At 29.4% G+C, this 10,296-nt stretch overlaps 1 protein-coding gene across 1 annotated transcript; it reads left to right on the forward strand.

Moving 5' to 3' along the window:
• Positions 1-2,904: 2,904 nt before the first annotated feature.
• On the forward strand, positions 2,905-8,850 carry LOC120068384 (EG45-like domain containing protein). Its single transcript, XM_039020138.2, has 3 exons — positions 2,905-3,141; positions 6,597-6,876; positions 8,687-8,850. The coding sequence occupies exons 1-3, from the start codon at positions 3,042-3,044 to the stop codon at positions 8,691-8,693; spliced, it is 387 nt and encodes a 128-aa protein (XP_038876066.1). The 5' UTR covers positions 2,905-3,041; the 3' UTR covers positions 8,694-8,850.
• The last annotated feature ends 1,446 nt before the right edge of the window (positions 8,851-10,296 follow it).

The raw sequence follows: 10,296 nt of genomic DNA on the forward strand, positions 1-10,296 counted from the left end.
TTAAATCATCAGCAAAAAAAGGTGAGTGGGATGAATTTGATCACAACAATGATGAAACTGAAAAGCAGGGGCGAGAAAATTCAATAAACGAGACCAACACTTCCATGACAATCACAAAGAGGTACTATGAAAGAAGGTCCCCTTGCCAAAGGCTTCTCCACCCAGAAAAATATCCCTCAAACAAACCATTCGCAGAAATAGAATATATAGGAGACATAATACATGCTCGAATCCAACTACAAATTTACAATGAGTGCTAATGGCGAGCATAGTACCAAACAGGAAATCCCACTGAATCGAGTCATAAACCTTCTAAAGATCAACCTTCAGAACACACCAATCCTTACTAGCATTCTTATAAGTCTCCCACCAATTCCTGACGCAGCAAAATGTTATCCACAATACTATGAACTTTCATAAAGGCCAACTGGTTAGGGCTAATAAAGTAGGGGAGCCACATAGAAAGCCATTTTGCAAGAATCTTCTAAATACACTTATAAAGTACATTGAAACAGGAAATAGATCTGAAATCTCCAAGGCCTCCTAGGTTAAGCCATTTGGGCACCAAAGTGATAGAGGTCGCATCACACTTGGAGGGATGGAGGAGGTAGTAAGTGTCAAAGAAATGCAGGAAAACATCACAAAAGTCCTAGCCTATGACACTCCAAGCAGATTTAAAGACAGCCATAGAGTAACTATCAAGCTCAGTTGCTTTCCCACTCCCCAAAGAAAATAACACCAATGAACCTCATCCGGAGTCACCTCATGACAAAGTGCCTCACTACAACCCTCAGACCAAGAGAATTTTACAATATTTGAAACCTCATCAGTGAAGTCTCTATACAAAGAAGGTTGAGAGGCTAACAAACTGGTAAAATAATTGATGATAGTGGTAGAAATAGCAGCATTAGAAGAAACCCTCTGACCCATACTATCAAACACCAAAGAGATATCCTTCCTAACCACCTGGCCTTTAACCACCCGATGAAAGAAGGCTGGATTCTTATCCTCTAAAGTTAACCACTGCACACACGACTTATGACGTAGAGAAGCCTCCTTCTGATGAGTTCAAGCCCAAAACAACTGAATTTGCCTCCTAGAATGATCTTGTAACTCAACTGAAAAAGGGTCTTGAATCAACTCGACATGCATCACCTCCATTCTCTACTTGGCTTCACCCACTTGTTTGCTAATCACACTAATATGATACCCAAACTTTTCCCTTAAAACAGGCTTCATGGCTTGGAGATTATTTTGCAAACTTACTAAGGGAGAGAAACACATACACCCCCCCTACAGGAAAAGTAGAATTCCCCATATCATTCACCAAAACATGATACAGCCGTCTAAGAATTAAATTAGGCCCTGTTAGGTCCTAATGTTAGGGAGTTATATTTAACAAAATTGAGTTATCATTACACAACAGTCTACCTAAATTGAGGGGGGAGTGAGAAAAAAATGTCATAAGAGCTAAAATGACGTTTTCACACAGGTAAAACAGACATCTAAACTTTTGGTGATAAATTATTTATGTATTTATATAACACAAATTTTGGGCTCAAAATATTATCATCTAAGCCCACTCTTCTTAAAAGTTTGAAGATTTAACCTCCTACCAGTTGATTGAGCATATACTTACATGGCCCAACATCTCTAGCAGAAGCATCATATTTGATTTAGGAGCTAAGACTTCATAATCAGATATTATACGTAAACGACTTTTACTTTATTATAATTATAAATATTTGGATTTTATTAATATTTTTTTTGTAAACATTTGTGTTTTACTTCTACCTTGTATTTTTTTTATAGGTATTTTATCTTCTTGGTATATATGTTCGGATTGAATTAATTTATTAAATTGTCACTGTTTGCAAAAACCATGAAAACTTCGCTAGAAGGAGCAAAGGGGAACTCATTCAACTCAATAACAGTTTATATAATTAACTACAATAAATTCTACCTCATTTTAACAATTTTACTGATTTACATTGATAACTGATGATAAAAAAAAAAACTCTGTAAATAAAAGTTCTAAACTTATTTTACGCGCCACTGAGATAGCAAATAAAATTATTCGAAAAAGGTAATTATTTTAAATGATAAAAACGATTGAAAATATTTTTAAATATAATAAAATATAATTGTCCATCAATGATAGACCGTGATAGACTTCTATGACTCATAGCTAGACAGTGACATTTTTTTTTATTTAAAAACAGCTAAAAAAACTCCAAGATGTATAGTTGAAGAAACATTACAAAAATTAATTAAAACACAATGCTATGATATTTAGGCTCGGTTACCAATAAGAGCATAGCTAACTGATATAAATATTTATTTTTGTTTCAAATCTCACTACCTCACATAATGTTACTTAAAAAAAAATCTTGTTTATGACATTCTGTTTTCTTTTTTTTAGAAATATTTGGTTGAAATTCAAATGTCAAGACAATCAAAACTATGATTAAAAAATTATGAGAAAACAAGTATAATTTTTTAAAATCCAAATGGTGTAATCAGATAGAGCATTATAGTGTATCAAATCCAACCACGACTGAGTACGACTAAAAATCCCACCTAAATTAAGAATTAAGAAGAAGATCATAAATATTACGTAAATGAATGATGAAATCTCCCATAGCATAAGACTTTTTTAACGTGAAATCAAAGGTAAAGTTACGAGATTGACGTGCATTATGAGAGAATTCGTTGAGTTGATTGTCTTAAACTTTATTGGTTGAAAATTTGGAGCTGACCAAAGACCTTGACGTGAGCTAATTTTAATGTTGAATTTTTCAACTAATGACATTTTACTTTTCTTGAATCCAATTATTGCACTAATTACGTGCTAATTTGAAAGACATTAATTTAAATTTCTCACTAACATAGCGTGTTAAAACTGCCAATATGTGTTGAAAATTTTGGTCTCAGCCTATAGATTATCCCTATAAATTGAGGAACTGATCATATTTGGTTTCTAAGGATTCATAAGCAAAAAGAGTTTTACACTATACTTTACAAGTGAAATATAAATCAAAATGATGAAGTTTATGGTAGTAGTGGTGAGTTTGGTGCTGACACTTTCTTATGTTCATGCAGAAACAGGCACTGCAACTTTTTATACGCCCCCTTATGTTCGTGAGTACATAAATTATTATTCTCTCTTTTTCTTGATCTATCCAAATAGTTTGATATATTCTTTATCATATTTATTAGAATGTTTTGAATTATTATCTGATACTTCAAATGACCAAGAATAGGGTTTAAATGATCGAAGACGTAGTCCGACAAGTACTCTCTAATAATGAAATTGTTTTCTCCTTCTACCGATAGATGTAGCTAACACATTATTAGTAAACTACGTAAATCTTTGTGTCAATTCTCTACGATTTACCTTTTCTATTTATCTTTGATTATCAATTTCATAACAATATTTTGTAATTAAGGATCTATTTTAATTATACACTCTAATTTATAAAAGGCTTTCCGCATTTTAAAATCTTGAATTTTGAAATTCTTCCAATATTTTTTTTTTCATAACCACTTTTCACCAATGTCTTAAAAGACAGTTTTCAAGTTTGTATCTAATACATTAGGCATATATACTGTTTAAAAAAATTAATTGTTATATTAGAGAAAATTTTATTTTATTTTTAATTAAACACATGAAAGTTTTATTATTTGAAAGAGTTATGAACAAAATAGCGAAAGCAATTTAGAAAAAAAACACCTTAATTGCACTAGTTTCATGGATTAAGTATGCTAATTCATAAAAAAAATTAGGTTTGAAGAACAATCTTTGTAGCTCAAAATTCTCCCTATTCACTTGATGATTTTGATCACAAACACATCGTGAACCACCGTAAGAGTCTTTCTCGCTATTCTCTGACTTTTGAACGGATCGTGGGATCCAAATTTATGATGAATTTTGAGTAATTTTGGAGTTTGGGTGTTTGAGAGAGGACACCATCATAAATCTCTCTCAAATTTCATCTTCTTTTCTTCTATTTATAGAAGAAACTAAGAATGATAGGATTAACAATATTATGTGTTAAAGTATGTGTTTAAGGAATGTTTAAGTTAAGAGGTTAGTTAAAACTCCAACCAAATCAACTAACCATAAAAGTAGATTTTTTAAATTCAATTTTTTAAAATTAATTTTATTTAAAATAATTTAAATATTTAATTTAAACATTTTAACCAAATAATAATTAATTCAACATGTTAATTAATTTTAAATATTTAATTAAACCTTTTAATTAAATAATAATTAATTAAACATTTTAATCAATTAAAAATTAATTAAACATTTTAATTCATTTAGATTAATTTAATATCAAATATTAAATTAATATTTTCACACTTAATCCCGACTTCTCTAAAAAAAATTAAATCGAATTTAAATATTTCCAATGCTCCTTTATTGTTTAATTCATAATTAAATGACTTTTGGTTTAAGTATATTATATATAACTCAACCTTAATTCCTTTAATTGAATTTGACTATTTCAAATTCGCTCATCACACTACTTTAAGGATTAACCCGATATGAGTTAGTAGGGAACTTAATGGACCTATAAATCGTGAGCTCCAACGGTCTGAGTTTAACTGGCTAAACTCTTTAACCTAGTTAATCAACAATCGTTAATTACCGGACACTCCACTAAAGGCCAGTAGCTGCGCTCTCCTCACTATAGATATATTTCTGCCCACTTGATATAACCCTAATCAATAAGTCGATCCTTCACAGGTAGTTCGTAATCACAACTGGGTCAAAATTATCGTTTTACCCCTATAATTACTTTTTGTTCCTTAAGTTCCGTTAATCCTCTAATAAACAACTGGTTTGTGATCTAACTACCAAAACTGAGTCCATCTAAGAGGGTGGAACCTCTTGCTCAAGACCCGGAGTCAACACTTAAGGGAACAACCTTTGGGAACAACCCTTCTACTATGAGTGAATTTCATCTCACACCTTATGTTCCCAACTATCTACCCGGTCTTACCACTGAAATGGGGGGCTTATTGATCGCCGAATTTAGACCACTCTCACCCATGCAGATCTAAGGAAAATCCCGAATAGACAGGAGTTCATAGTTAATTCAGGATTTAGATTGAGTTTCCTAGGTCATCGTATTAAAATAGTCAGTCTTAACAGTAAACGTCGTTATAAAGTAAAAGAGACTATTTCAAGGTCCGGTCTTATGCAAACTCATTGCATAAGACATCCCCGCTTACACGTCTCCATATGAACGATTTAAGATCACATCGTTTGTATTAAAATACAGAGTGGGTCATATCCAATAGTGTTTCCAATATAAGATACCCAGTCTTATCTCTATACTATATACCATTTTTAGCTACTTACTTGAACTTGATATATTTTTATGTCTCTACACAAAGTTCAAGTATTCATGATATAGCCAAAAGTCTTTAGTTTATTGAATTTAAGATTAGAAATCACTTAAATCAATAACAATTTTATTAAATGTAGAAAATATTTTATTGTTTACAAACCACGAGTTTTAAGACATAAAATCCAACATTATTATATCTAATAGATATCAAATATTATGAAAAATTTTTAAATATCAAGTTTAAACTTTATGTATAATAGAACATTTAAGTCTCATTTAGTAACTATTTTGTTGTTTTTTTTTTTTTCTGAAAATTAAGCTTATTTCATCTCATTTTCTTATAAGGATGTGCATCTTTTTTAAATACAATAGTTGAATTATTAGTCAAATCCTAAAAACAAAAACATATTTTTTAAATTATTTTTTTCAGTTTTTAAAATTTGTTGTATTGGCTTTTGAAAACATTTATAAACAAAAAACTAAATGGGGTGTATAGACTTAATTTTCAAAAATTATAAACAAAAAACTAAATGATTTACCAAATCGGACCTTGATTTTCTAAAGTTTTGAACGTCTATATTGCATACAGATTATGAATGTCTTATTGAAAGTTTAATTATGAACTTATTATACACATTTTAAAGTTTAGGGATTACATCGATACAAATCTAAAATTTAAAGAACTTAAACATGTTATTGTTATTTAACCTTATTTGAATGGGTAATTGTTTTAAATAGAAAAATTACTGAAAATATTTTTAAATATAACAAAATATCATAATCTAAGTGACATTTTGTTATATTTATAAATAAATTGACTCATTTACTATATTTGAAAATAATTCCATTTGAATTGTGCCCCCAATATATGTATATAGATTCGCCAATGTGTGGAAGGGCAAATAATGGAGAAAATCAAAACATATTCATTGGTTCATATAAGTGTGTGATAACATGATGCAGCATAAAAGATATTTAGATCAAGTCCATGGCCAAGTAAGAAAAATCCATCCCTAAAGAGAGAATTTTGTCAAGAACACAAGTTCTATGTTAAAATGGATGATCAAAAAAGCTTCTTCTTACAACTCTAATTTGGCTATTTATGGCCTTACAAGAAAATAGATTAATTAACAAATTAATTCTAAAATACTAATTAATCTAAATTCACAACTTAACAAATATTAAACTTAAATGTAATTCTCCTCATCATAATATATTGGAAACGTATTATTGTAGCGTCTGCATGCTTTGGGTTCGACGATGAAGGGACAATGATAGCAGCAGCAAGCGATGGAATATATAATAATGGAGAGGTTTGTGGAAGAATGTATAGTGTGACGTGCACTGGACCAACAAACTTGGGAGTTCCACAGCCATGCACAGGCAATTCTGTCACTGTCAAAGTGGTTGATCGCTGCCCATCTCCTGGTTGCCAAGCCACCATTGATCTCTCTCAGGAAGCTTTCGCCATTATTGCCGACCCTGATGCTGGAAAGATCAACATTGAATTTACTCAGTAACCCCTCTCATCCCAATCTCTAAACTCTAATTCGATGTTTTGGGTTGTGTCTCATAATTTTTCTATTTATTGTTTCTTGTTTTTTTTTTTTTCCAAAAAACAAATTTAAATGATTTGTTTGTTTGGTAACCCCAATTTTCTATTTCTTGTTATTTTTCCTTTTTATTGAAAAAAAAAAAAAAAACCGAAAACGTACGTATTAGAATTTGAATGTTTTCAATTAAAATTGTAAACTCAACAGACAACAATTTAATATTTATATGTTGATCATCATCTTAGGGTTTTTTTTTTCTTTTTTATAATATCCTAAGTTTATTGGGATGTATCTACTCTCCATAATCATCATAATTAGTAGAAAATATTACTATTAATACACCTTCAAGTTAGAGATTTGATTTCTCTTCCATATTAAAATTAACAAATAGAAAAAGTTTGTAGTATATGGTCAATTGGCCCTAAAATTAGACAGTTTATTTATAGAAAAGATGCATTTTTAGTCTTTAGGTTTTGGATTTAGTTTTCATTTGATCCCTAAGTTAAAAAAATGTACACATTTAAACCCAGTTTGGTAACTATTTGATTTTTTTGTTTTTGTTTTTTTTTTTCCGAAAATTTAGCTTATAGATACTATTTTTACCTCTAAATTTATTCTTTTGTTATCTATTTTTTACCAATAGTTTAAAAACCAAGCCAAATTTCGGAAATTAAAAAAAGTAGCTTTTGAAAATTTGTTTTTGTTTTTGGAATTTGGTTAAGAATTCAACCATTATACTTAAGAAATATTCAAATCATTGTAAGAAATGAGAGAAAATAGACATAATTTACAAAAACCAAAAACAAAAAATAAAATAGTTTTCAAACGGGGTCTTAGTCTTTAAGTACTTTTGAGTTTGGTTTCAATTTAGTCTCTAAGTTTTAAGATTCACTTTTAACATTGATTTTTTCACTAAATACGAACTTTTCTTCTTTAATGTTAATGTCTATCAATTAATTTAAACTAGTTAAAAAAATTATAATTAATTAAATTTCACTATTTTTCATCACTATTCAAAATAATTTAAAAATTTTACTTCATCATTACTTTAAATTAATTAATAAACATTGACACTAAAGTGAGTACTTAATGAAAATCTTGAAACCTATGAATCAAATTGAAATAAAACTCAAATCACAAGAGTAAAATGTTATAACATTTTGAAACTATTATAGTATGTGAGTTATGATAGTCTGTATTCGGGGTATAGACCATTTCAGTCTGGAGGGATTTGAAATAGTAATACTATAGCTAATTAATTGTATATTATAATAGTTGAAAATACGTATTATTATAATTAGAACCCAAACATAGAGTGAGCTATAATAGTTCACTCCACCTACTTGAAGTTGGGGGTCTTAACACCTTTCATTGACTTAATTAAAACCAAACTCAAAATTGAAAGACTAAAGTGTGTGTAACATTTGAAAGTAGAGATCAAATAGAAATCAAAACGTAAACCAAAAGGGTATTTCCTCTTATCTTGTCTATGAATAGCCCTCTTATTTGAAGGGTTAACTAATTAAGGTTCAATTTAATTAATATTATAACTCATTTTCCTTTTAAATATGTCAACATAAACATAACTTGACGTTTGAGACAACTTTTTTGTTTTTTTTTTTTTTTGGAGGTGTCAAATCTCGGCCTCACGTTTGTCGAAGTAGAAAGAGAAACAAAAATCATTCGAAACAAATGTTGAAACTTTGTAAATACAATTTGTTGTTGTGTAGATATGTTTTTAATTAATATCTTCTTTCCTTGACTATTTTGCAGGGTCTGAAGAATGTCTCCATATGCCATCTAAATTTCAAATAATAAGCAAGGAAAGAAATTGAACATCATCAATTTGATCTTGTACTTGCCAATAAATTTAAGAAAAATATGTTTCCTATGTTGCTTAAAAAGATGAAATAAACAGGATCCCTTACAGCAGCCAATATATACACATTTTAATATATATATATATATATATATATATATATCTGTTGGTAATGTGTTCTCTCCTTTCATGATTTATATAATAATAGTTTATTATCTAATTTTGTAATGAATCTGTTTAAATATATATATATATATATATATATATATATATATATTTGAAATCTTAAGTTGTTTTTTTGGTATATACTACGTAATGGTATGAATTATTCAATACAGAAAAATTACTACACTATGTAACAGTGTATTGCTTAAACACACATGGTCGGATATCCAAATCTGAAATTGAGAAAAATAGTGTAGTAATTTAATTAAATTTTTATATGAGAAAGAGAAAGTTAATTAGGTCGAAATTATAACGGTGTATTTATATGAATATTGATCTATAGTTACGTAATACATTTTAAAGATTCATTTTGAAAAATAACAAATATAGATTTTAAAATTAGGAAAATGACTTTCACAATTATAATTTATTATTATCAAAAGACGAAAATAACCCATGGACACCAAAAACTAATTAATCCGAAAATGCACAAAGACAAAAATACCCCATGGGACAGCATGGTGTTGCCCATTTGGGGCATGCTCAAGCTGAGCTTTGGGCTTTAAGCTCATGACTACTCTCCCCCATGGTCCAATCAAGCCATAACTTTCAATTGTTATGAATCAAACTGGTGGAGCTTAATTTAGGAGTACAATCTCTATGTTATAGTTGTCCTTATGTGTTTTTTCCATGTTTGATCCTAGAAGGATGATTTCTGAAGTACTTTCAAGCAAAGTTATGTATAAATCACATTACTCTGTCCTCGATCTCATTAGTCTAACTTTAAGCATGTCAAATTTTTAGCCATAATAAGGTCTACCTTCGATTTTCAGGCCAAGGTGATTAATCAAGCTTATTTGATTTTAACTAGCTTGTGAATGCATGTTCTCCAATTTCAAGAGTAGTCAAACACGCAAGTCATATTGTGCTCGACCTCTTAGTAAGTTAGTTTTAACATGTTTAGGGATGTTTAGCGTTTGGACGATTGGAATAAAATTAGGTTCATTGGATTCGACGATCTTGTTTCGTTCTAGTCTTCATCGGATATGACATATTGCCTCTTCCCAGTCGCCAAACCTATTTAATAGCATTATTAAATAATATAAAAGGATAGGTTGAAACTATGGTATAGTATATTAAAAAGGTTTATTAGTTCTACATGATATGTAGAGTGAAAATCTGAACCATAATATATTAGTCGAGAATGTATGTTTTAATCAATTAAATTGTGCCCAATTGATAAGAAAAATATTAAATAAAAATATAATAGATGAAATTCAATATTGTGGAGAAAGTTGAAAAGATTAAAGAGTAACATTGACACAAATTGACATGGACACAAAAAGGTTATCCAAAATTTAGTGGACATACGAAAGATTAAAGGATAATATTTGGCACA

The sequence above is a fragment of the Benincasa hispida genome, chromosome 1 (assembly GCF_027475165.1).
Source record: "Benincasa hispida cultivar pf3 chromosome 1, pf3_genome.v1.1, whole genome shotgun sequence".
Taxonomy (NCBI): Eukaryota; Viridiplantae; Streptophyta; class Magnoliopsida; order Cucurbitales; family Cucurbitaceae; genus Benincasa; species Benincasa hispida.

Bases quoted from the DNA above. Each gene is read 5' to 3' on its own strand.
- LOC120068384 (XM_039020138.2), top strand. From the start codon at position 3,042: ATGATGAAGTTTATGGTAGTAGTGGTGAGTTTGGTGCTGACACTTTCT. The intron at 3,142-6,596 runs GTGAGTACATAA...GTATTATTGTAG, and splicing joins TTATACGCCCCCTTATGTTC to CGTCTGCATGCTTTGGGTTC.